Below are 27,639 nucleotides of genomic sequence, written 5' to 3' on the forward strand. Positions count from 1 at the left end.
CTGACTATGTGATCGTTCCCATTGGCTGCCTTCGGTTCTCCACTTTCAATTTCATACTTGGGAAAGAGTTTACGATTGGTGTACTCGGAAGCAGCAGCAGCCAATGCCATAAGAGCTTCCACTGCCGGCCTAGGCGATGTGACACACCTTCTTTTCTCTTCGGCTTCCCCGCCCCTTCTCGCCCGCCTTCACTTATTCATACAAGAAGCGCGTCAATTCCGATTGGCCAGGATGTGATGCGCCCTCAGCCAATCGTAATCCAGGCTGTACTTGGGTCCTTTCAGGACAACGAACCGTGTAGAGACCACGTCTACGATTGGTCACTCCTCGGCAAGGATTTAATTTTGAATTCTTCTTTATGGTGTGGAAGAGGCTCCGACCCGAACTTCGTCTAGTCCTCAGACTTTCGGACTAGTAAGTGCAGGGACGATTCTTTCTTTGTTACCTGGTCCCATCTACCGTTACTCGAACTGTTGATGGTTGGGTTCTTAATGGCTGAAGGAAGTGGGTCTTGGGCTGGACTTGAGGGGAGATGGAGTAGAAATGGGAAGGTTTGGGGCAGGACAAGAGCTCCGCTGGCAACATCCAAGCCACATTTTTATTAAACACTCTTGCAATATATGTCTTGAAGCGATTGCCTTTTGCTCAGTCTTCTTCGTTACTCTGCTTCTCAAAGTGGGTCCACAGACTAGCGGCTTTAGCTTCTTTGGTCGTTAATGACAAATGCAAATTATAGGGGTGCATCCAATTTTACTGGATAAGAGTATGTATTTAAACAGATGCTGTCCCCCGCGATTCTTCAGCACGTTTAAGTTTGTGGAGGAATGTTTTTTGACGGGTAGTTTTACAATGTTCCTTGAGGCAGAGTTACTTCCAACATCGATGTAAAAGTGCACCCTTTTACTACGTGCTAGTACTGTGCTGGGTGACACTAAAGACCTGTGGTCACTCCGAGAGAGACACAGAAAAGAACTGGGGGGGGGGGGACAATACTTCACAATAAAACAAAATTGACTAACTATAGGAAAATGGCAGTAATCATGTCACAGTAATCAGGCTGAACAAACTGAGTTGATAATGGAATTAAATTGACAAAGGGCAATTTCTGTGGGCCTGAAAATGTGTTTTAGAACGTTGGTGATGAAATGGCAACTGTCATTTCCGCTGCTGCCGCGGCTTTAGAAGTGTTCCCAGCCGAAGAACTTTTCATGTACCTGATGGAGTTTTAACAGAAGCAGCAGTGTCAACTTATGAGAAAACTAATTATTATTCTGAGATGGGCTTGTGTAACCCAGGTTGGCAAGGAATTGGCTGAAGCAAAGGATGACCCCGAACTCTGAATCCCCCTGCTTCCACCTCCAGGGTTCTGGGATTACAGGCCTGTGTGCCAACGCAATAATTGATGTGGCACTGGAGATTAAACTCAGGGTCTTGTATGTGAGGTCGGCACTCTTCCAACTGAGCTAGATCAGCCAATGATCCAATGCTCATTCTGCTATTTGTTGAACTTCATACTTGGAAGTTTTTGATCCACCCTTTAACTGTAAAGATATGATCTGGTTTGAATAAACTAACACCCTCGCCCCAACACACACACACACATCCTAAAAGTATTAGACTTAGAGGATATTGCTTAAGTGAAAAGAGAATCATTGCTGACTGCTGCTGGAAAGTGATGGTATCTTTCATTCCTTTACTGGATAAAACATGTTAATGGGATCGGGCAGTGGTGGTGCACGCCTTTAATCCCAGCACCTGGGAGGCAGAGGCAGGTGGTTCTCAGTGAGTTCGAGGCCAGCCTGGTCTACAAAACAAGTTCTAGAACAGTGAGGACTGTTATATAGAGAAACCTTGTCTTGAAAAAATGAAAGAAAAAAAAAAGCTTGTTGCTATGTTGTAAGGCTGAAGAAATAGATGAATAAAATGTAGGAAGGTGAGAAATCACACAACTGTAACCCTAACACTTAGGAGATGAAGGCAGAAAGATAGGGCATTTAAGGGCATCCTGGGCTACATCTAGTTTAAGGCCAGTCATGATTTTGTATGCCTTGTGTGCCTATAATCCTAGCATTTAGTAGCTGAGGCAGGAGGAACTTGCATTCCAGACCATTCTGTGCTACATAACAAGACCCTGTCTCAAAAAAAATTTGAATCTTATACATTTGATTTTTCTATTAACCAATAAGATGCTTTCACTTCACTGTTACCTTTTGACCTGAAGGTTAGCTGCCAGGATTACACTGTTGATACCAAGGCGCTTCCCACTTTTTCCAACCTGTAAAGGAAGTGGAGAGGTGTCCTCAGGTGCTGAGGAAGTATATGTGAATACCTATTTCCAAAAAGTGACCAAGTGAACAGAAGTGGAAGAATGACTGTTAAGTTATCAGACACAGGGTCCCACTAGATGGCCGTGACCTGCTTGGAAGAAGCTATTAGCCCAGTTCAGCCTTGAATTCACAGATCCATCTACCTCTGCTTTGCAAATGTTGATTTTGAGGCTGTGCACCACCACTCAGGGCCTTCATATTCATATCTAAATCGGAAGCAAGCCATTTTCATGTCTGCTACTAGAGTAGTAATATCTTTGTTCCTCAGGGATCAACAGCTAAAACTAGCAAAGCCTTTTGGAGCTTCAGATCAAAAGAACCCAGAATTTTTGTTTTGTTTTGTTTTTCAAGTCAGGGTTTCTCTGTAGCTTTGGAGCCTGTCCTGGAACTAGCTCTTGTAGACCAGGCTGGCCTCCAACTCACAAAGATCCATCTGCCTTTGCCTCCCAAGTGCTAAGATTAAAGGCGTGCACCACCACCACCCGGCCAGAATTTTTTATATATCCAGAAAAGGGTATATGTTAAAACATAAATATATTAAATAATATCTTTAGTGCTTCAAAATAACTGTCTTAAAACAGGTCTTTGATTTTTGGATAATTGTATATAGCCTATTTAAGTGACTATTACCCCATAGTCTATTAAGAAAATTCATGGTCTCTGAAGACTTACAGGTCTATGTTTTATGCTTTATTGTATACATTAGGTGGATATCTAATCTAGCTCTCAGCTTATTTTTGTATAAAACTAAGACTAAAATGCTCCTTGTCAGTAGAGGAGATTGAAGATTGACAGAGGAAAGGGGGAATGTACCCCACATTTAAGGGGGCATTTTATAAATGATTCCTCCCACTATGACATCTGCCTATCATAGTAAATGTACATTCTATCTTGCTGAATTGCAAGCCTGTCTTTTTAATATCAAACTATAATCCACTACAGCCATTTTCCTACTATAAGGAAAGGAATGGCTAAGTACTGTGTAGCCAGTTGGTAAAGTGTTTTCCTAGCGTACAGGAAGCCTCGGTTTGGATCTCCAGCACTATATAACCCCAATGTGACAGTGCCAGTCTCGAGATAATGTCAACAGTCTAGGCAGAGGTAGGAGTCATTCTTAGTTTATAGGGGTTCAAAGGTCAGCCCGGGATACATATGATCTTGTCCAAAATGACTTTTTAAAAAGGAAGGGGCCTCTGTGAGTTCGAGACCAGCCTGGTCTACAAGAGCTAGTTCCAGGACAGGCTCCAAAACCACAGAGAAACCCTGTCTCAAAAAAACAAGAAAAAAAAAATAAATAAAAAGGAGGGGGCATAGCTCAGTAACGGAGCACTTGCCTAGACAAGGGCAAAGCCCTGGGTTTGGTCTCCAGCGGGGGAGGAGGAGGTTGCAGAGAATAAAAAAGAATTCATTTGATTTCATCAGTGAATACAACAAAAGCTGAGTGAGAGACTAGTGTAAATTACAGGGAAGACTCTCCAGAGACACTTTAAATCTGAGTTTACATTTTCTTCCCAGAATGCTGATAACCTTTTTTCTCTCTGGTTTTTGTTTTGTTTTGTTGTTTTGAGACAGAGTCTCAGGTACCCAGGCTGGCCTTGAACTTACTCGATAGCTGAAGCTATCCTTGGTTCCTGATATACCTGCCTTCAATTTCCGAGTGGTAAGATTGCGGGTGTGTACACTGTACCCAGCTTTTTAGGTGTTTCGGAGACAGAATCACTTTGAGGTGTTCGCCAATTCACAGCCATCTTTCTGCCTCAAATCCCATTCCCCAACACTGGTTTTAGAGGTTCGAACCAGCATGCCCACAGCTACAATTTATTTCTTACTCAAGGTTGGAGAAGAAGGTAAAAATTGGCATAAACCAAAAATAACCAAGATGATGTATATGAGGGTATATAATGGTCCTATATCATAAGTCATAGAACTATGCCCTGAAGGCTTATACATTTTCTATATGTATACATTATTCTTTAATAAAATATATATTTCAGGTACTGGAGAAATGGCTCAAAGTTAAGAGCACTAGCTGCTCTTCTTCCACATGGCAGATCACCACCATCTGCAACTCCAGTTACCAGGGAATATGATGCCCTCTTCTGGCCCCTGAAGGTAGCAGGCATGCAGATGGTATAAAGACAGACACAGGCAGGCAGGCAAAACACTTGTACATAACTTTTTTTAACTTCAATTTTTTTTTCTCTACAGAAATCATGCCCAAGTTCAAACAACGAAGAAGAAAGCTAAGAGCCAAAGCCAAACGATTATTTAAGAAAAAAGAAGCCTCCCGAGTCCAGCCTCAGCTATTGACCCCTCCCCCTCCACCACCCACACCAGAAAGGTAAGGTGGAACGGAGAACACAGAAAATATTAAATCTCATAGTAGAGTTACCAGTTCAGCCAATGATAATATAGCATGCCCAGTCAAATTTGAGTTGCATCCCCTAAGTAAATCATTTTTAGGCATGTCCCATGTAAAATTTGAAATGTGTCTATACTACAGTGATTGCTGGCCACAGTAGCTCGTGCTAACTGTAACCCCAGCACTCAGGAGGCTGAGGCAGAAGACTTGCTGAGAGCTGAAGGCTACCTTGAGCTATACAGTGAGTTCCAGGCCATCCTGCACTATGGAGTGAGACCCTCTCTCAAAAGGTTGTTGTTGGTGATGATAGGTTCTTTTTAGTTTTTTCAAGGCAAGGTTTCTCTGTGTAGGATGATAGGTTCTTACTTTGTTGTTTTGTTTGAGAGAGCCTGTCTCCAGTACTGGCTGCCCTGGAACAGACTGTAGTCCAGCCTGGCCTTGAGCTTTTGGAAATTCTCCAGCGTCAACCCCTGCCCTATTTCTCCTCTAGTTGGTTGGCATGTACTGCCCAACCAGCTGATTTAATTTATTTTTGGTATGCTAGGGATCAAACTCCAGGTGTCGATCATGGAAACAAAAAACAAAACTAACAAACAAAACCGACTGCTGAGCTATACCCTTAGCTCTAAAGCTCTCTTTAATAAATAAATAAATAGAGTTGGGCTTGTAGCTCACACCTGTATTCCTGGTGGGAATGTTGTCGTGGAGATAATGGCAGGTAGACCAGAGTTCAGATTTAGTCTCTGCTACATATCATATTACAAAGTCAGTATAGGGTACATAAAACCCAATCTCAAAAACTAAAAATTCATCAATCAGAGAGATGGCTCAGTGATTAAGAGCACTTCCTGCTCTTCCAAGGGACCCCAGTTTGATTCCCAGCAATCAAATGAGCCAGCTCACAACTGCCTGAAACTCTAGCTGCCAGACATCCATCCTCCTGCCTCTGCTTTCTGAGTATGCACCACCATGCCCAGCCAAGACCTATGGTATTCTATTTGTTTTGTTTAATGTTTCTTCCACAGAGTGGTTACTTCTTCAACAGATATACCCCAAAGCAGTAACTGGCTAAGACGACCTTGGAGCTTCAGATTTCCCAATATCAAAGATGTGCTAAACCTTTGGACGAATAGAGCGTGGTGCATATACAATCACTGTCAGACCTGTGTAGCCCAGGTATAGATTTTATCAACCCATCCTCAGCTATATGTTTTTTTTTGTTTTTGTTCTGTCATATTTATTTATGTTCTTATATGGTTCCTCGGCTTGACATATCCCTGAGGCTAATCTTGAGTAAGATTAATTTGTGAGATTGCACCTGTCTTTGCTTACATAAACTTCTGTGACACCGCTTTCTTCAGCACGCTGCTCATTAGATTCAGGCTTGTTTCTTTAAGGATTTCAGAGTTTAGAAGCACTGAGAGATGCCATCTTCCCTTCCCGAGTCTACCACAGAGAACTTCACAGTCTAAAACAACAATTTTGTGTTTTGAAAAGTGATTTAAGCAAGCTCCAAGAAACACTGAAGGTTGGTGTTGCTAAACAAACAAATCCAAAGAGTTTATCTGAAAAGACTCTTACAATAGGAAAAGACTCTGGATCTGAGTTTGGTGATTTTCTCAAATGTCAGACAGAAAGACTTCCTTCGGTGAAGGAAGAAGGCAAAAGGGGGCACTGGGAAGGTGGCTCCCCAGGTAAGAGAGTGAGTGCACTGCTCATGCAAGGAATCAAGTTTGGGTTCTAGCACCTACACTAGGAGTCTTACAGCTGCAACCCCTCTAGCCTCCATAGGCACCTGTTTTTATGTATGCACATGTACACACAACCACGTAATTAAAATCAAAAACTAATTTTTTAAATGTATATTAGGAACAATTAATGATCTCAGCCACACAAACAAAATAGAAGTAGAAAAGGAATTTCAATGAGCAACGTTGAGCTTAAATTGGGAAAAGAAAAAAAGCTTATTGGGGAAAATGGACACTTTCTTTTACATTATTGAGAAGAACATAAATTAATGAAACTTCAGTGGGGAAGCAAACGAAATGGCTATCAAGATTTTCAACTGGGGCTGGAGGGAATGGAGACATGACTCTGTGGTTAAAAGCACTTGCTGCTCTTGAAGGTAACCCAGGTTCCCAGCACCCACATTTGTTGGTTCAAAACTGCCTATAACTCTCATTCCAGGGAATCTAATGCCCTCTTCTGACCTTTTCAAGCATTTACACACACGGTGCACATACAGACAAGCAGGCACACACACACACACACATAAAACATAAAATGAATAATCTTTTAAAAGTCTTGTGTTTTCTGCAGAAATAGCTAGGCATCAGCTCAGTTGGTAGATGCTCAGCTAGCATGCAGGAGGCCCCAGTACTATATAAATAAGTCAGCCATGGTGATATGCACCTCTGATCTTAGCATTTAGGAGGTCAAGGCTGAAGGATTAGAAGTAAGGTCATCCCCAACAGCACAGGGACTTTAAGGCCAGCCTGGAGTACTGAGACCCTATCTCACAAAAATTGCTTTTAGCTGGGGATACAGTTCAATGGTAAAGCGTTTGCCTGCCATGGGCCACATGTGCCCCCCAGTGTGAGGGAAGAGAGAGTTTCAAGTAATAAATCTAACATGCGATGAGGGTGCACATGTAACATTGATGATCCTGGGGATGTAGTTCAGTGGCAGTCTGTTGGTCTGACATGCACAGTATCCTGTATTCAATCCTTAGCCTGGCAAAAAGCAACAAAAGAAGCAGGAGAGGCCAAGAATCCCCCTGCAGCCAGCGTCAACACTCTTCTTTAGGTGTGGTAGTTCATGGCTGAGGCATGAGGATTGCCCAGCAGACTCCACAGTGAGTCCCAGGCCACTCTGAGCTAGAGAATGAGGCTCTGTCTCAAAAACCCAAACAAGAACATGGCATGAAATAAATATAGAGGTATAGAAAGAGATGGCGTTCAAATTCTATAGGATGCTTCATGTATGCTTAAAACATATAATATGATACTTTTCAGCTGGGCCTGGGGACATGTGCCAGTATTCCCATCCACTGGGGAAGCTGAAGAAAAAGGATTACCTGAGCCTAGGAGTTCAAGGCCAGCCTGGCTAATTAGCAAGCTCCTCATCTCAAAATAGCTAATCAGCTAACTAGTTCATTAAGCCAATGGACATATCCTTATGAGATATAGATACAGATATTCATGATAACTTTTTTTGAAGGAATGAGGTTATCCTTTTATTTTTGGGTAACCATGATAAATGTAAGTTAACGGGAAAGAGTTCTCCCGATAGTCCCTGTCTGTTCCCGAGGCAGGCATTACTTGAAATTCATGATACTTGTCCTTATATATAGGAACAAATATTCAAATTATTACACACACACACACATTTCAGTTGTGTGATCCTCACTGCTGGAAATAAGAAAAAAAAAAAAAAAGCCTGGGTATGTGGTTGGGGTGGCCAGAAGAAGGCGTCAAATCTCCTGGAAGTGGAGTTGGACGGTTGTGAACTGCCCGGTTTCCTCTGGGAATGAAACCCAGTCCTCTGTAAGTGCTGCAAGCTTGTAATCGCCAAACTTCTCTCTAGCCCCATGAGCAATGGAATTTTTGAAGTAAATTTGTTGTTGTCAGGAGTGATCATGGATTCCTGTAACCCTAATGCCCAGACAGATGAGGAAGCAGTTTAACTTGAGTTTAAGGTCATTCTGAGTGAATTCCAGGCCAGCCTGAGCCAGAGTGTGAAAGTCTCAAAAAGGAAGGAGGGAGGGAGGGAGGGAGGGAGGGAAGGAGGGAGGGAGGAAGGAAGGAAGGAAGGAAGGAAGGAAGGAAGGAAGGAAGGAAGGAAGGAAGGAAGGAAGAAAGGGGGGAAAAAACCAAACACACACCACCAAATTAATGTATTGTTCATTTGTCAAATATGATATCTTCCAGACCATCTCAGAAAATTCTTCTTATTCAAGCCGTTGTCATACGTGTGGCATGAGTGATAAACTTACAAACGTGCCTGCCTGTGCTCCAACAACCCCTGGAGAGTCCCAAACTGTACCTCCTCCCACACTGCCACAGCCAGCCAGTCATCCTCCCCCTCCTCCTCCTCCTCCCCCTCCTCCTCCTCCTCCTCCTCTTCCTCCGCCTCCACCACCCCTAGCACCTTTGCTGCGCAGAAAACCTGGCACTACTAGAGCACTTCAGGTAAGAAACAGTCAGGAACAGTGTGTTTTAGTTAGACTGCGATACAGGAATAAAGGCCAAACATCTTTCAAAGCTGAGCCCAAGGCCTAGTTATGAAGGCTGTATTTTGTGCTGATTCTATATCTTAATTTTGTTAATTGTTCTGATTTTAGTTAAAAGTTTTTTGTTGAGTTCTTGGGGGATGGGAGGGTTGAAGTTTGGTTTTGTTTTTAGATGTTGCCCAAGCTAGTCTTGAACTGTTAGGCTCAAGCAATCCTTCGGCTTTAGCCTTCGAGTAGCTAGCGTTACCAGTGACTGCCAATGTAATGTAATTATTGGGGTTTTCTTGTTCCTTTGTTTTGTTTTAGGCTTTTGTTGTTGGAAGTTTTTGTTTATTCGTTCTCTGAAACTGACCGAGAACTTGCTATGTAGATCAGACTAGCTTCGAACTTGTGATCTTTTGCTTCAGCTTTTGAGAAGCTTGAACTGTAGTCCACAAAATATACATACACACACGGTATATATGATACGCGCGCGCGCGCGCACACACACACACACCTATACCTTGCTCCAATTATTGTACATTTTCAAAGCTTTATTTCCAAGGCTAGAACATATATCTAATCCTAGAACTGGGGAGGTAAAAGTAGAAAGATCTGAAGTTCAAGGTCATCCTTGGTTACATAGTTGAGTTTATGGCTATATTAGGAGTTTGAGATCAGTCTCAAAACAAACATACAAAGAAGATTCTGGTGCAGAGGAGTTGGAGAGATGGCTCAACAGTTGAGAGCACTTACTGCTCTTGCAGAGAACTAGAGTTTGGTTCCTATCACCCACATGGTGAGACTCAACTATCTGTCATTCTTGTTCAAGAAGATCTGACATCCTCTTATAGACTCCAAAGACACGAGACATGGATGTCATGCCCATACATAAATGCAGTCTAAACACAACTGTACATTAAAATATATAAACTTTTTTAATTTTAAAATTATGTTATCTTATGTGAATGGGTATTTTGCTTGCTTATATGACTGTGTACCATGTACATGCCTGAAAAGCTCAGAAGAAGGTGTTGGATTCCCTGGAACTGGAGTTATAGGTAGTTGTGAATCATGGGTGCTGGGAACAGAACTCAGGTCCTATGTAAGTACTCTTAACCACTGAGTCATCTCTCCAGCTCCAAATAAAAATTTTTAAGGTACTCTGGCACCACCCCACCCACCCACACCTACACCATTACCCTCTCATACCCCTGTCATTCTTGCGTGCTCGCATAGAATGTGTTTAATCCCTAGGGTAAATAAGAGTTAACTTTAGAATCATATGGTGGTACGTTCCTATGATCCCAGCATTTGGAAGCTGAGACAAAAGGACTGCCAGGAGTTTAAGGCTGGTTTAAGCTAGATATGGAGTACTAAAACAGCCAAGACTACATAGCAATATCCTGTCTCAAAAATAATGGTAGGGGAAAGGCAAAAATTATAAATAAATAAATAAATAACAATAACAATAACGAGTTCACTTTCAACTCTGAATCTTTACAAAGTAAACTTAGATTTGGTTTTCACTAGATGTCCTGATGCCAATTTTAATTCAAACCTCTCCATGTATTTTAAGACTGAACCGTTAAAGAAAGATGGACCCATGCATATAACAGTTAAAGATCTACTCACTGTAAAATTGAAAAAGACACAGAGTATTGAAGAAAGAAAGAAGGTAAGAGAACACTGCACATGCAGGGCCTTCTTCCTTTGGGACTGGGGTTGGGGTGTATGTGTTATATTTGTGTGTTTGTGGGTACATGTGTGGAGACCAGAGGTAATACAGGGTGTCTTTCTCTATCACTTTCCATTTTACATTTATTTATTTATTTATTTTAGAAGCAAGGCCTCCTGGCTGTCCTGGGACTTACCCTTTAAAAAAAAAATAATTAAATAAACCAGATTGGTCTCAAACTCAGAAATCCACCTGCCTCTGCCTCCCAAATGCTGGGATTAACACTGTAAACACACTACCAACTAAGCTATCTCCCAAGTTCACAGGTGTGTTTTTCTTGCTACTTAACCCAGGCCAGCTTCAAATCCTTGAATACCTCATACCTAAACCTCACAAGAAACACAGTGTCATGCCTTGCATCTTTTTTAACCTGATTGTTCCTTTGGGAAAATCCAGTAAACCTGTGTATCAAAGTCATACTTCTTTTGAGGCTGAGTATACATTCAGTGACAGAGCATTTGCCTAATAGTTATGAGGCCTTAGGTTCAATCTCCAGTACTAAAAAAATAAAAATAAATAGGCCGGAGAGGTGGCCCAGTTGGTAAAGTGCTTGCCACACAAGCATGAGGGCCTGAGTTCAGATCCCCAAGACCCATGTTTTAAAAAACCAGCCCCACATATGCTCCTAACACTGGAGAGGTGGAGACAGTCATCCCCAAAACTCACTGGCTAGCAGGTCTAGCCAGTCTGTCAGCTCCAGGCTCAGTGAAAGACCCTGTCTCAAAAAGATAGTGAGTGATAATGCAGATGCCTGGCATTGACCCCTGACCTCATGCACATACTCACACACACATCCACAAAACCATGGATGCACACTTACATCATATACACCCATACACAACGGATGGGTGTATGGACCCAATCCATTTAAGATGGACACAATGGTGCACACTAATCATCCTAACACTTAGGAGGTAGTAGCAAAGGATCAGGAGTTCAGAGTCCTGCTTGGATACACAGGGAGTCAAGATGCTAGTCGGAGAGACAAACTAAAGATAGAAACACACTAGATAGGTGTGGTGCCTCCCACCTTTAATCATAGCACTTAGATTGAGGCAGGAGGATTTCTTTGAATTCAAGACCACACAGTGATGAGTTCCATGCCCGCCCGCCTGGTCTAAACCAATGGGATCCTGTCTAGTAAAGCACAAAGGGGGGTGGGGGTGTGAGAGAGCACCCTTGACCTTTGAAATAAAGAATGGAATCATGGAAAATATACACTCTGGCAGTCAAGCATTTGCTGTTTTGGTGTGTTTACATTAGAATGATATTTGAATATGTGTCTTTAATGTCTCGTTTTGTAATTAAAGCTTGTACCATCGCCACCAGAACAACGGAATCCACTAGTTACTGTCTCTGATCTGCAGCGTATTACTCTGAAGCCCAACTCCAGGGTGTTAGCAACACGCGTTAAAAATGTCCTAATGTAAGGAATTGCACATTATTATGCTCCATTGCTACTTAAAATGCTGATTTTTCTTTTGCTTCTTTATAAGATTTAAATGTAATTTATTATTGTTGTATGTATATGTTGGGTTGGGGAACATGTACACATGCCACTACCCTTATATGGAGGTCAGAAGACAATATTGTGGAGTTGCTCTCGCCTTTCACCCTTACATGGATTCTTGGGGACCAGACATTGGCCGTCAGGCTTAGGCAGCAAGGGTCTCTACCCACTGAAACAGCTCACTGGCCCCTTCTGGGGCCATTTTTAAATTTTGTTTAGTGTTGTTTATCTCAAGACAGGATTTCTCTATGAAGCCCCTGCTGTTCTGGAACTTGATATTTTGACCATACTGGCCTCGAACTCACAGAGATCTGCCTGACTCCTCTTCCCAAGCCCCGTGGTTGAAGGCATATGCCACTACACCCTGCTGCACTTTTAACTTTTAAAATTACATATGCTCACTCTAGAAAAAATTGAAACCTACAGAAAAATTCAAGAGAAAAACAAAACTCAGGTGTAATTCATTCAACTCCCAACCTAAGTTCGTCCTGTCATTAGAGGCAGCTGCTGGTAACATATTGGATGATTTTTTGTTATTGTTATTTAATTTTTATAATTCTAGTCTTTTTTTCTGAGCATTCATACTTTATTGCCTCCCAAGAGGCTGTCTATTATATGACATATCACTGACTTAATAACAAATTTGAGGCATAAATAAAATATTAACAAGTTTTTTTAGCCACATGTGATGGCACATACCTATAATCCCAATACTCAGGGAGGGAAGACAGGAAGATCAGGAGTTCAAAGTTGTCATCAGCTACAATAGTGAGCTCAAGGCCAGCCAGAGCTACATGATACCCTGTTTAAACAAACAGTCAGTTTTCAAACTTCCAGTTTCAGGACTGGTGAGATGGCTCAACAGGTAAAGGTGTTTGCTGCCAAGCCTAAACTAAAGACCTGAGTTCAATCCCTGAGACCCATGAGGTGCATAGAGAGAACCAAATCTAAATTATTCTCTGGCCTTCACATGTGAACTCTGGCACGAAGACACACAGGCGCGTGTGCGAGCGTGCACACATACACGTGCACACATACACACACACACACACACCCCACACTTTTTGTTTTTAGATTTCATTAACCTCTCTCTGACTCCTGATTATGGGTACAGTGTAACCAGATCCCTATGCGCCCTCTGCCATGTATTTCCTGCATGATGGACGAATCCAGTTCTTTTTGTCCTTCGATTTTTTTTTCCCCCAGACAAGGTTTCTCTGTATAACAGCCCTAGCTGTCCTGGAAACTCTCTCTATAAACCAGACTGGCTCGCACTCACAGAGACCCGCCTGCGTCTGCCTCCCGAGTGTTGGGAGTAAAGGTGTGAACCACCACTGCCTGGCCACAGCTTCTTTTTTTTTTTTTTTTTTTTTAATGTGACAGAAAGAATTACTTTCTAGGAGCTTGCCTATAATACTGACCTGTTTTTAGAAAAGTGGTGAAATCTGGAAAGTTTTAATTTTTATGTCTTTATTCTCAGTACTCCCGGTAAAAGCCAAATAGATCTGCGGAAACTGCTGAGGAAAGTCGATGTAGACAGGTAAGTCTCTTATCCTTGTGTTTTCTAAGACAGTTTGAAAAGTGGGGATAGAGCTGGGGAGAGGCTGGCTCAGAGGTTAGGAACACTGCTTGCTCTTCCAGAGGTCCTGAGTTCAATTCCCAGCATGTACTTGGTGGCTCACAAGCATCTATAATTACTTTTGGTGCCCTCTTCTGGCACATAAGCAAACATGCCACAACACGGTATACATAACAAACAAACAAACAAATAAATAAATAAGATTAAAATAAGAAAAGCAGGGATAAAGCACAGCTCTGATATTTTTCACGCTTTTCCAGGAGCCCAGGTGGGACCCCTCTTACCAATAAAGAAAATATGGAAACAGGAACTGGACTGACTCCAGTCATGACTCGGGCCTTAAGGAGAAAGTTCCAGGTGAGTCTGTGAAAGCTAAAATTCCAACTAAGTCCTCCGGTTTGTTTTCATGAACAGTAATTTATGTGAGTGCTGAGAGTATAGCCCAGCATACATGGGGGCTTGGCTTAGTCTGGAAGGAAGAGGAAGGGAGGGAATAAGAAAGGGAGGGAGGGAGGAAGGGAGGGAGGGAGGGAGGGAGGGAGGGAGGGAGGGAGGGAGGGAGGGAGGGAGGGAGGGAGGGAAAGCTAATTTATTTAGAAGCACAGTCTATTTATTTATATATTTTGAAGGAGGGTCTCACTGTGTAGCCACCAGACTGACCTGACTCAGCTTCCCTAGTTCTTGGATAATGGGCGTGTCCCACTACCTAAAGTAGCTCTCATAGTAATTAATTAATATCATAGCGGCTCAGTGGTAAGAATACATACTGTTCACCAAGCGGTGGTGCTACCTTCAGTCCCAGCACTTGGGTGGCAGGGGCAGGCAGATCTCTGAGTTCAAGGCCAGCCTAGTCTACAGAGTGAGTTCCAGGACAGCCAAGGCTACATGGAGAAACCCTGACTTAGGGAAAAAAAGAAAAGAAGGCAGCAGCAAAAGCAAAAAGAGGCTGGATGTGTAACCCAGTGGCAGAGCCCTAACCTAGCACGTGGGACACCCTGGGTTCAGCTTCTAATGCTGCAAATGCAAACAAATGAATCAAAGAATGATCATTTTTCATTCTGTATGCTTTCCAAAATGCTTTAACTATTTGGTATTATAAAATTCTGTGAAGAAAAGCCGGGCGGTGGTGGCACACACCTTTAGTCCCAGCCCTTAGGAGGCAGAGGCAGGTGGATCTCTATGAGTTTGAGGCCAGCCTGGTCTACAAGAGCTAGTTCCAGGACAGGCTCCAAAGCTACAGAGAAACCCTGTCTCAAAAAACAAAAACAACAACAAAACAACAACAAAAAAAAATTCTGTGGGGCTGGAGAGATGGCTCAGAGGTTAAGGGCACTGCCTGCTCTTCCAAAGGTCCTGAGTTCAATTCCCAGCAACCACATGGTGGCTCACAACCATCTGTAATGGGGTCTGGTGCCCTCTTCTGGCATGCAGGCATACACAAAGACAGAATATTGTATGCATAATAAATAAATAAATATTAAAAAAAATATGGTATCTCAGAATCATTAAAAAAAATTCTGTGAAGGAAAACTCTTTTTGCTATACAGCTAAGATTATTGTTTCCCCTTTATTAATGAGTGTCTGATGGTTTAATTCCCTTGCTGAGAATTTATCAATAACTTCCTGTATGGTGAGGTCCATGCTAAAGTAAGTACCAGGATTAGAGTGTAGAAAAGGCTTCCACAGATCTGCTGCCCTGAACCTTTCAGTCCAGTGAACCAAATAATCCCAGGAAAGGAACAAGGTTGTGTGGAAACCCAAAACAGGAACTGCCCTAGCCAAGATGGTCTAGCCTGGGCAGAGACAATTAAAGAATGAATAGGAATGAAGAAGGAAAGGATTATCCTACCATAAATGTCAGAGAGGAGAAAGATCTAAGCCACAGGAGAACAGCAGTGTCCCATCCTGCCAGGCATAATGGCCTATATATACATCAATCTGAAAAGTGACAATTTGGCAGTCTCTAAACCAGGCCTGACAGGTGCTAGGCAGGGTGGAGATAGAAGTCTGGCTGCGCTGTGCACTGTTAAGGAAAAGGTTGGACAGCTTTCTCCATCATCAGTTGCCTGCTGAGCCCCACAAAAAGCAAGGAGGGCGACTGACCTCCATCTCCTCTTTTCCCACCTGTTTGTCTTAGTCTTTCTGATATCCTGTATTACTGGTTCAGAAGAAGAGCCATCTCCTGCCTCCGCTGCTGGAATGCTGGGTCTTGATTGCTGGCCTTTGTGGCTTTGAACACTGTAATTCCTTCTTCCTGTGGGGCAGAAGCACCACGGACTCCTAAGATAAAAGGAAGGCCTTAACCACTTCCTTTCTCTGTTAGCGCAAGAACCCTTGCTATCCTTGACCCACACAATAGCTAGTATGGTACATCAGGAATCATGGAAACAGATGAAAATATAATAATAATAATAAACTCACATGTTGTGCAATAGCAAAAATCACAGATGAAATTTTGCCTTATGTTATATTACCAAAAATGCACTTAGGAAGGTCTCCAGTAAGATTGCTAAAGAGTGGCTTTCCCCACCCAGCCCTTATGCGTCCGTTAACTGAAAAGCAAGTCTGCCTAGAGTTTGCACCCAGGCACAGGTGACAGTAACTTGACCACAGAGGGCTTAACCAAAATATCAATTCATTTATATATATAAAAGATAGAGCCAGGTGGTGGCGGTGCATGTTTTTAATCCCAGTGCTCAGGTGGTAGAGGCAGGTGGATCTTGATGAGTTTGAGGCAGCCTGGTCTACAGAGCAAGTTCCAGAACAGTTGAGGCTATCCAGAGAAACCATGTCTAGAAAAAGAAAAAAGAAAAAATACTTATTTTTATATAAATATACTGCCCCTCTGCCCCCCACCCCCCAGTCTCAAGTAGTTGTGTAACTACGTTTACCTACAATGAACTAATTTTTCTTGTAAGTTTGTCTTCTTATTTTTATTTTTCTTAGCTGAGGGCCAAACCTAGGACCTTAAAATTACTCAGCAAGCACCCTACTTTGAACTGTATCGCAGCCCAAAAGAACCAGCTTCTGGGCTACAAGCAAGGCTCGGAAGAAAAGATCCACAGCACGGTGAAACTAAGGAAAAATGCACACTGACACTTGTTCTGATGGATTCCTTCTTTATTCTCTCACGATGCTCCTTTGTTCTCCCAGCTTAAATACCTACAAAATCTTCCAGGCGTTGCCTTTTAAGGTCACATTACATTTCTAAGAAAATGATAAGAAACAGTCCTTCCAACAGCTCACAGTGCAATAAATCCAGATAAACTGTCACAGCAAGGAAGAGGCACTTTCTCTCTGTTAGTTCCCTAATTAGTGGGCAGCAACACACAGCTGCAAAAGGAGAGAGAGGCCTTTTTGTTATCTTATCTACAGAGGTGTCTTAGAATACTAAACTACTGAGGATTCTAAGAGGAGTGAGGAAATTGTGTGCTATATCCTACACTTACTTCCAAGTGTATAAACATTTTAAACTAACATTTTGTGATTAGCAATCATAAAAGGCTGGGCTTTCTTGGACTGGAGATTGTTTACAAAGAGCAGTGTGTAGTCAGAGAGAGTGCAATGCTGAGTTGGGCTGCAGGGCGGGGGCAGAGGCATGAGCACAGATAAGCTCTCTTCGCCCTCTCCAAGGCACAGTGACATTAAAAGCATTTTAAATCTGAAAATATATTTTTTCTGTCCTCCATGTAATCATTGGCCATAAAAGGGGGAGACTTGTAACTCTTTCTCAAGGCTACCAAGTTAGTTTATATTTTGTAGCCCTGGCCAGTTAGGGAATCTTTTTCCTGTGGCAACTGAACAAAAGCCACTAAAACTGAGGCAAGAATTTGTCCAGAGAGTTAATCACTGTCCTCTGGCCCCACAATTAAGTTGCTTTGCACTATTTACCGTGACACAACAAATCAGACGGCTGGCTATGTATCCTTGTAAATAAGATTGTATTTTTCTGTGAATAGTTTATCTTAAAACCCATTAGCAAGGCACATGGTCTAATCTAAAGCTACTTTGAAGTTTTATATCTGTTGATAATATACAGCTATCTTGGCAGCTAGGGAAAATACAGCTGTTTTATTAAACTTTGTTCCAGATAGTTCTTAATGGAAACTTATAAGCCCTGACTTGGGTAGCATCTTTTTTGTTTATTTTATTTATTTGTTTGTTTGTTTGTTTGTTTGGATTTACAAGACAGGGTTTCTCTGTAGCTTTTGGTTCCTGTCCTGGAACTAGCTCTTCTAGACCAGGCTGGCCTTGAACTCAAACGGAGATCCAGTGGCCTCTGCTGGGATTAAAGGCGTGTGCCACCACCTCCCAGCTTGTGTTTATTTTATTAATCAAAACTCTGTATAGGCTAACATTATTAATATCATTTAGACAATACACATAAGGAGGAGCCACCTTCTTAACAATCCACAGATAAAAATGTCAGTAGATTGGAATTGTATTCATGAGATACACACACATTAGTTACAGACTGTAGGGAATTCCCTGTAGCCCCTAGGGAAAGAATGCAGTTGAATACATGCAAAATTGCAGACAGAAGCAAAAGACATTCTGGAGTCTGTATTTCTTGCAGGCCTTGCAAGATGAGATTCCTCCATCAGAAGTTATTTCTGGTGAATTGACACCTTGAATATTAATTGCTACCTCCTGTAATAAATGATAACAGCTCTCAGCAGAGCTAAGTCTCCAACTGCAGGAATTCATTTTCATTTTTGTTTTTTTAGAAAGGGTCTTACCTTGTAACTCTGACTGACTTGGAACTTGCTACCTAGACCAGGCTGGTCTTAAACTCCTGTCTGAGATTAAAGGCATGGGCTACCACCCCAGCTGTAATCCATATTTCTTACCTGAACATTCCTTTGGGAAACAGGAAGTCCACAATTAGTGCAGCAGTTTCATCGTGTCCTTCCTGCTCTTTAGTCTTTTACCTTTGTTGAGTTTTGTTGTTATTGTTTGGTTGGTTTTGATTTTGAGGCAGACTCACTGTGTATCCCAGGCTGGTCACAAACTTGTAGCAGTCCAGCCTCAGACTTTCAAGTGTTGGGATTCCAGACATGAGCTACCATTTCCTCATCGCTTCCATCCTTGATGCATGTTTTTATCCTCACGGTGCACAATTGCATTGCTTCCTGTAGACGTATATTTACGTTTCGGGCAAAGGGAAAAAGAGCATGTACAAAAGGCTTGTTAGCTTCTGTTTGTATCAGGAAAGCTGGGGAAGGTAGCTAGGAATGCTAATGCTACCTTGCAAAAGGCATCAAGGCTTTGTTAAAGGAAGAAGACCTGTGTTGGTCATAGGAACATCACTCACGTTATAACTGTGACTTTCTTTTGTATAGCTGGCTCACCCTAAAAGCCCAACTCAGTCTCTACCACTTCATACAAGCAGCTTTGATGAACAGAACTGAGGCCAGCTCTGCCTGACTCCAAGGAGGAATCGACACAATGACTGATCAAACCCCCTAAATTTTAATGTACTAAAATGTGTATAGCTCCATGAATGTAATTCTACTTGAAGAATCAGAGTATGTATGTAACATACACACATTGTGACATAAAGAGAGAATTTAGATATATTCTGAAGATTATGATAGTAATCTGCAAAGTAATGTTTACCCTGGAATTAGCCAATTTAGGTTAGAGTCGCTGTTCAGATTTCATTTCATAGGGGCTGGCAACACGGTTTAATGGGCAAAGGCACTTACCAAGGGCCCAGATGGAGGGAAGAAAGAACTCTCACAGGAGGTCCTCTGACCTCCACATATACACTATGATATGTGCTTCCTTCAACACACCAAATTAATAAATTTGTTAAGAAATAGTATTAATGGTATAACTAGTTTATTATATAAATATAGTTCTGACATTAAGAAAATAGTCTGAGTACTAGAGAAAATGGCTCAGCAGTTAAGAGCACTCCAGCTTTTGCAGAGGACCCAAGTTCAGGGCCCAGCACTCAATTGAAGTGGCTTACAGATGCCTGTAGCTCCAGAGCCAAGCGACTCACTGCCTTCTTCTGGCCCAGACTGGCACCTACACTCACATGTACATAGGCCCAAAGACACGTAACTAAAATTTTAAAAATAAAGAACATAACCTGGTTCCTGCTCATCTAAGGCTGATTCATTCATTGCTACAAACTTGATTCATAAAATAAGACCCTCTAGTTGGGCATAGTGACACATGCTTTCAATCCCAGCACTTAGAAGACAGAAGCCTGAAGTTCTCTGGGAGTTTGAGGACAGTCTAGTCTATATATTAGTTTCAGAACAGTCAGAACTATACAGTGAGACTCTGTCTTAAAGTAAATAAACAAGTAATTTAGAGGGGAAAAAAAAGAAAACAATTCAATGTGACTTGAAAAATTCTAAAAGACCCTGTGTTTGCTTGAAATGGAAGTCTTAAATTATAGCCCAGGATGGCCTGGAACTCATGGAAATCCTTGGTTCTCAACCTCCCAAATGCTGGAATTACAGGGGTGAGCTACCATATCTGGCTAGAAAGTAATGACACATTGCTAAAATGACATGGCCCCTTAGGTAGCTGGTTTCATATGGCTCACTAAGACACCTTTTTTCTTCTTCTTCTTCTTCTTTTTGAGGCTGAACCTAGGGCCTCACAACATGATAAGTACACGTTCCCTGAGCTATATCCTCAGCCTTGTATTCTCTACTTTTTATATCTACTGTCCATTTTCCTGTAGTCAAATAAATTTTTCTTGATTTCAGCATGAAACTTCTGTTTACCAGAATGCCTTGCCAAGGATTCTCTGTGGTCCACAGCAGTTTTACCGAGAAGCTCACTGCCTGGTCCTTACCAGTCTGGGTATTCCCTGACAATAATGATGTGTCTCTCACTGGTCTTCATTCATTCTTGCCAGTCTAGAGTGTCACATTTAGCAAATAAGAATATAAGATACTCAATTAAATTTGAATTATAGATAAACCACAAATAAGCTTTAAGTATAAATTTGTCCTACTAAACAAATATTTGAATATTACAGATCAAACTCAAGGCCGTGTACATGCTGAGCTAGTAGAAATATCTTCTTAATATTGAATGAGGAGCAATTATATTTTTAAAAAATGTATTTAGGTCTTTGCAGGGAATATAGTACTTGTCTAGAAGGTTCATAGCCCTGGGTTCAATCCCCATTACTAATACACGCGCTCGCGCACACACACACACACACACACACACACACACACACATAATGGCTAATCTTAGTTGTCTATTTCCTATTATCTGTAATCACCTGGGAGATGGGTTTTCTCAGACAGTATCTGGATTAGGTTAATTGAGGTGGATGACCTACAGTCTGTGGGTGGCACCATCCCCTAAGCAGGGATGCAGTGTGACCAGCTGCTTCAGGCTCCTGCTGTCTTGATCCCCTCCCTCCAGGTGGAGTGTATGGTAGAGCTGTAAGCCAAACAAACCCTTCCTTCCTAGATTGAGACAGGCATGTATTTCATCACAGCAACTAGAAGAGTAACTAATAATCATCTGTACATATTTATGTGTTATTGTTTGTCTGAAATTCACATTTAACTGATAACTTATATTTTACTTAGCTACCTTATTTGTCCACCCCCGAAAAGTTGCAGTCTGTTTATGAGATCCCACAGTTTACTACACATATCTTCTTGTATCACGTCAGCCAGGATCCTATCATATCCGTTCTAAGCAGAATAGATGGGTAATTCCCATAACGTGAGTGTGACTCGGGGTGCAGAAGTAGCTGTCTTTTTCACCAGGGCAGAGGGCTCTCAGGGCTTAGAGCATGCTAGGCAAGTGCTTCCACCACTGAGCCATACCATCAGTTCCAGGGTCGCCTCTCATGGCTATTATCCACCCCTACGCTTCCAAGAATAAAGGCAATGACCCCCTTATCCATTAAAAACAAAACAAAACCCCAAAGACTTCAGATGTTCACTCAACTTTCTAGTCTGATAGGAAGAGCCGCAGAGATAACATTTTAATCTTCCAGTTCACTGCACCTCTAAAGGTAATTTAGCAGTACCCTAAAAATTCCTGGAGGGTTTTGTTTAAGTTTTTTTGATTCTAAGGACTGACCTGCCTTGCACATGGTAGGTAAGAAACCCAACACTGAGTTATAGCTCCATTGTCAAATCTCTGTATTTCCATTGAATGGCATTACTCTGAGAAGTCAAATCATGCTGTCAGAAAGTCACCAGACTGGAACACACCTTGAGGCAGTCCTGTTTATGAGATCCATATTTATTTTTATAATACAAAAATATTATAACTACAACCAGCTAGACGGTTGTTTCTGCTTTGTTGAGCCAGGTTTTCATATAGCCTGTTCTGTTCCAGAACTATTTAGCTGGGGATGACCTTGAACTTCTGATCTTTCCTCCACTTGAATGCTGGGATTAAGACAGTACCACCAAGTTCAGCAGAGCTTTTTTGAAAACCTGCTAGCTAGTTTGGTATTATGTAAAAATAAGGAAAATGATCACTGAAAATAAAGAATTCATAATAAAATGGTATTTTGTGGGGCACTTATAATGTTTACAAATTAATAAACCAATATACACTGTACCAGTGTAGCTGAAATAACTTAATAATTCTTATGGCATAGAAGGTTCATTTAATAAAAATAAAATAGCTAGGCTGGACATGGTGGCTTCTGACAGTTATCCTAGCTACTTGGAAGGCTGCGGTGGAGGGAAATGTAAGTTCAAGGCCAGGAGTCAACCTGGGCAACTTAGTGAGATCCTGTCTCAAAAAAATAGAAATTGTATAGGTAAAATATTTACAAAGCTGCTATTGTTGTTGTATCAGTATTAAAATGTACCCTACTTAAATTGTTTACTAATTTTTATTTTAGAGTTTATATGCTTTTCATTATAACCACTTGAGTACTCTGCACATTGTATACTTACATTAAACTACTGCTTCTCATGAGCTTCTAGTATTTATCTTGTCTTGCTTGTTTTAGGACTGGGTATCTCTATGTATTCCTGACTGACTTGGAGCGCCTTATTCACAAAGATTCACCTGCTAGGCATGCACCTCCACACCACATTTTAAACTTTAAAAAAAAAAGAAAGAAAGAAAGAAAGAAAGAAAGAAAGAAAGAAAGAAAGAAAGAAAGAAATCTTTTTGACCCCGGTAGTGGTGGCACACACTTTTAATGACAGCACTGGGGAAACAGAGGCTGGCGAATCTCTGTGAGATCAAGGTCAGCATGGTCTACGCAGTGAGTTCCAAGACAGCCAGGGCTACACAGAGAAATTCTGTTTCAACATCATGTACACATACACAATAATAATAAATAAAAGTTGTTTCTTTCCTTTTTTTTTTTTTTTTAAGAAAAGACCTGAGCGTGGTAATGCATGCCTTTAATCCCAGCACTGGGGTGGCAGAGTCAGGGGGAATCTCTGTGTGTTCCCTTGTGACAAGTACCTGGTCCTTAGTACAAATACTCTGGAATGCCAGAGGCATCAGATTCTCCAGAAGTTTCCGGCCATGGGTGCTGCAAGATGAGAGCTCCTCTCTGCAAGAGAAGTGATCTCAATTACTGATGCATTACTTGAACTTCTCCTGCCTCGTCATTCTGAACGTTGGAATTACAGGGATGTGACAATATGCTTGGACCTCCCCTCCTTCCCTACCCCTCTCTCCTCACTTTCTCCCCTATTCTTCCTCCACTTCACCTTCCTCCCTCCTTCCCTCTCTTTCCTGGTGGTGTCTCAAGCCTTCAATCCCACTACTTGTGAGGTAGAGGCTGGGGAATTTCTAAATTCGAGGCCTACACCCCGGTCTACAGAGACAGGTCCAGTACAGCCAAGGTTACACGGAGAGACTCTCGAAAAACCAATTTAAAAACAAAAAGTGCTGCGCGGTGGTGCAGCCTGGTTAACAAAGTGAGTTCTAGGGCAACACAGAGAAACTGTCTTGAAAAACAAACAAAAAGGAATCCTCGTGACTCAAGTTTCAAGAGACGGTGAGAGTATAAGCAACCACCCCCGCTGAGCTGTTAGAAAATCTAAGCTGTTGGAATTTTTTTTTGACGTATTAAAATGCAAACTGCATCCAATCTAGTTTTTGACATCTCGATCCCTATATTCTCGAACTGAGCAAATGTAGGGTTAAGAAAGATCTTGGCAGAACACTAGAAAAGGCGGGGCGGGGGGTGGGGAGACGACGACGACAGGGGACGGATGCAGTGACACAAGGCACGGAACACGACATCGGAACTAAAGTGAGAGAAAAGCAGGGATTGTCGTGCGGAAGTATTTCACGGTAGAACCTGGTTGGATGGGATTAGCGAGGGACCGGAAGGACGGTGGAGGAAGCCCATTCTCTGCCATGGCGGGGCCGGTCAGCTTGCGAGAACTTCTCATGGGAGCGTCGGCCTGGCTGGGCTCTGAGAGTCCCGGAGGTCCCCCCGCTGAAGGCGGAGGGAACGCGGCTGGCGTGCCGGAGCCTCCGTGGAGGGAAGATGAGATCTGCGTGGTGGGAATCTTCGGCAAGACGGCTCTGCGTCTGAACTCCGAGAAGTTCTCTCTAGTGAACACTGTGTGCGACCGACAGGTTTTCCCTCTCTTTCACCACCAGGATCCTGGGGATCCCGGGCCTGTATTCAAGACGGAAACGGTCTCCGTCGGAGAAGCCGGGGGAGCCGGGGACCCGGGGGCTGCCGCCGGGGATTCACTTCGTGGAGGTATGGCTACCGCGGAAGGCAACCAAGCTGAGCCAGGTCCCCAGGACTTCAGCCTTCTGCAGGCTTACTATAACCAGGAAAGCAAAGTCCTGTATCTTATTCTCACTTCCATCTGTGACAATTCACAGCTTCTGCGTGCTTGTCGGGCTCTCCAGAGCGGAGAAGCTGGTGGCGGCCTCTCTTTACCTCACGCGGAAACACATGAGTTCTGGAAGCACCAGGAGAAGTTGCAGTGTCTCAGTCTCCTTTACCTTTTCTCTGTCTGTCATATATTGCTCCTGGTCCATCCGACTTGTTCCTTTGATATCACTTATGATCGAGTATTCAGAGCCCTGGATGGGTTGAGACAGAAAGTACTACCCCTCCTTAAAACAGCCATTAAGGATTGTCCAGTTGGCAAAGACTGGAAGTTAAACTGCCGACCTTGCCCACCTAGACTCCTTTTCCTCTTTCAACTCAATGGAGCCCTTAAAGTGGAACCCCCTCGGAGCCAAGATACAGCTCATCCAGATAAGCCCAAGAAGCATTCTCCTAAAAGAAGACTGCAGCATGCCCTGGAGGATCAGATCTACAGAATCTTCCGCAAGAGTCGAGTCTTGACGAATCAGAGTATCAACTGCCTCTTTACGGTACCTGCCAACCAAGCTTTTGTGTACATAGTCCCAGGAAGCCAGGAGGAGGACCCAATTGGCATGTTGCTGGACCAGCTTAGGAGTCACTGTACTGTGAAGGACCCTGAGTCTTTGTTGGTGCCTGCACCCCTCTCTGGACCTAGGCGTTATCAAGTGATGAGGCAACACGGCCGCCAACAGCTCTCCTTCCACACCGATAGCAGCACCTCCAGTTCTTCGGGCCAGCTAGTGGATTTCACCCTTCGAGAATTCCTGTGGCAGCACGTGGAGCTGGTCCTAAGCAAAAAAGGTTTCGATGACAGTGTGGGCAGGAACCCACAGCCCTCCCATTTTGAACTTCCCACTTATCAGAAGTGGATCTCAGCAGCTGCGAAACTCTATGAAGTGGCTATTGACGGGAAAGAAGAGGATTTGGGCTCACCCACTGGGGAGCTCACCTCTAAGATTTTAAGCAGTATTAAAGTCTTAGAAGGGTTTTTGGATATAGACACAAAATTCTCAGAAAACCGGTGCCAAAAAGCTTTACCCATGGCTCATAGTGCCTACCAGTCCAACTTGCCTCACAATTACACCATGACAGTCCACAAGAACCAGCTTGCCCAGGCCCTTCGAGTATACAGTCAACACGCGCGAGGCCCAGCCTTTCACAAATACGCCATGCAACTGCATGAGGACTGCTACAAATTCTGGAGCCATGGCCATCAGCTCTGTGAGGAGAGAAGTCTGACTGACCAGCACTGTGTACACAAATTTCACTCCTTACCGAAATCAGGTAAACTCCCAAGTTTCCGACCTTTTGCAACGAAAACTTGAGCTGTGCTTTATTATTATTGTGGGCTTGTATGGTGTGTGTTCATGGAAGTGCACCTATGGAGGTCAGGGGGCAACCATCCCCATGTAGTTAGGCTTGTGCAGAAAGCCCTTTTACCTGCTGAGCCTCTCACTGGCACCTGAGCTGTGCTTGTACTCTTAGTTTAAGATGATTTGTTTGTTAGGCATTGGTATTTTTGTTTTATAAAGAGCCCTGCAGAAATTTAAGAGTAAATTCTCTTTTTTTTAATTCTTTCTTTGTTTTATTGCTTTACCGTTTTTGTTTGTTTGTTTGCTTGTGACAGAGTTTCACTGTGTAGCCCTGGCTGTCCTGGAACTTGCTCTGTAGACCAGGCTGGCCTTGAACTCACTGAGATCCGCCTGCCGCTGCCTCCCAAGTGCTGGGATCAAAGGTGTGTGCCATCATTGCCCAGCATTTTTTTATTATTATTATTTTGAGACAATTCTTAAATAGTTCTGGCTGTCCTGGAACTCTGTAGGCCAAGTTGGACTTAAACTCACAGAAATCCTTCTGCTTCTGCCTTTGGAGTGTGTGTTGTACCACACCCAACAAGTAAATAACCATCTATTTTTATTTTTAAAATTGCATTTTGTGTGTGTATGTGTGTATTTTTATAGATATGTGATTACCATGACATTCAAGTGGAGGTCAGAGGACAACTTGTAGGGTCATTTCCCTCCTTCTACCACGTGGATTCTGGGGATGGAACTCAGATTCCAGATGAGCCATCTTACCAGCTCCAGCCTTAAATTTTATCTTCTACCTCTAAAAGGAAACTATCACCCATGACTATTTTTTTTAATTTAAACAATGAATTCTAGTGAGTTGGTCAATGATAATTATTAAGAAACATGAAGTTTCAGAAAATGTGTGTTCACCTTTCATCTTAGAGTATTTGTTGAATTGACAGGAATATAGTAAAATGGAAAGTCATCATGATGTTACACAGAAGGAAAAAGTCACTGAGAAATTCAACTTATTTATTTTTGCGGCAGGGTCTCCCTGTAGACCAGCCTGGCCTTGAACTCTTAAAGATTCTTCTGCCTCTGCCTCCAGATGGCCCCACCACTTCTGGCTAGTTCCCAACCATTTCGAATTAAGATGGGGTGTAGCTAGGAGACAGCGCACTTGCATTGCATATATGAGTGAGGCACCAGTCTCATCCTCTGCACTGAAAAAGGGGGTAAAACTTAAAGCTTATGTGTTTAATCAAGATTTTTGTTTGTTTGCTTGTTTGTGTGTGTGTGTGTTTCTTAATTGCCAGAGAACTACTATCTGGAGAACTTGTTGTAAAACACAAAGTAAACTTGGCTCTGTGTTGTCTTTGTGAGATTAATAATGACAGTTACATCTTCCAGGAGAAAAACCAGAGGCGGATAGGAACCCACCTGTGCTCTACCACAATAGCAGAGCCCGCTCCACCGGAGCCTGCAACTGCGGAAGGAAACAGGCACCTCGAGACGACCCCTTTGACATCAAGGCTGCTAACTATGACTTTTACCAGGTAGACTCTGAAGCTCTGAAGCTCTCTTTGTTACTGAATATTATCCAAGTAAAAGTACATATTCAGAAGCAGAATGCTTAGAAAAGCCAATGTAACTGCAGTGCTATAGAAACAAGGGCAAGTTCGTGACATGCACTTCTTGTTTTTTTCCTTAACCATACTTTATGGATGTATATTTAGTATTTAAACTATTAGAATGATACACTTAGAGGTTTTTTGGTTTTTTTTTTTTTTTTTTTTTTTTTTTTTTTT

The 27,639-nt window shown here is 42.5% G+C and overlaps 2 protein-coding genes across 5 annotated transcripts in view; both read left to right on the forward strand.

Moving 5' to 3' along the window:
• The first annotated feature begins 261 nt into the window (after positions 1-261).
• Prr11 (proline rich 11) lies at positions 262-22,657 on the forward strand. Of its 3 annotated transcripts, XM_050119589.1 has the most exons (11): positions 422-504; positions 3,900-3,987; positions 4,536-4,668; positions 5,715-5,865; positions 6,095-6,217; positions 8,619-8,879; positions 10,479-10,577; positions 11,948-12,063; positions 13,628-13,687; positions 13,987-14,083; positions 19,069-22,657. In XM_050119589.1, exons 3-11 carry the CDS (start codon positions 4,541-4,543, stop codon positions 19,135-19,137), a joined length of 1,104 nt encoding a protein of 367 aa, XP_049975546.1. In that variant the 5' UTR covers positions 422-504; positions 3,900-3,987; positions 4,536-4,540; the 3' UTR covers positions 19,138-22,657. The 3 variants fall into 3 exon arrangements, with proteins under 3 accessions (XP_049975545.1, XP_049975546.1, XP_049975547.1); XM_050119588.1 differs by lacking the exons at positions 422-504; positions 3,900-3,987 and adding an exon at positions 262-414; XM_050119590.1 differs by lacking the exon at positions 422-504 and having other exon boundaries at positions 3,641-3,987.
• A 1,374-nt stretch (positions 22,658-24,031) lies between these two features.
• The window catches only part of Smg8 (SMG8 nonsense mediated mRNA decay factor), a 12,926-nt gene continuing 9,318 nt past the window's right edge, over positions 24,032-27,639 (forward strand). For both annotated transcript variants that reach the window (XM_050119567.1, XM_050119568.1), the window contains exons 1-2: positions 24,032-25,823; positions 27,242-27,387. In XM_050119567.1, the coding sequence (XP_049975524.1) occupies positions 24,065-25,823; positions 27,242-27,387 (1,905 nt within the window). In that variant the 5' untranslated portion in view covers positions 24,032-24,064. The remainder of the gene's footprint in view (positions 25,824-27,241; positions 27,388-27,639) is intronic.

The sequence above is a fragment of the Alexandromys fortis genome, unplaced genomic scaffold (assembly GCF_014885135.2).
Source record: "Alexandromys fortis isolate MF-2015 unplaced genomic scaffold, M_Fortis_MF-2015_v1.1 scaffold_173, whole genome shotgun sequence".
Taxonomy (NCBI): domain Eukaryota; kingdom Metazoa; phylum Chordata; class Mammalia; order Rodentia; family Cricetidae; genus Alexandromys; species Alexandromys fortis.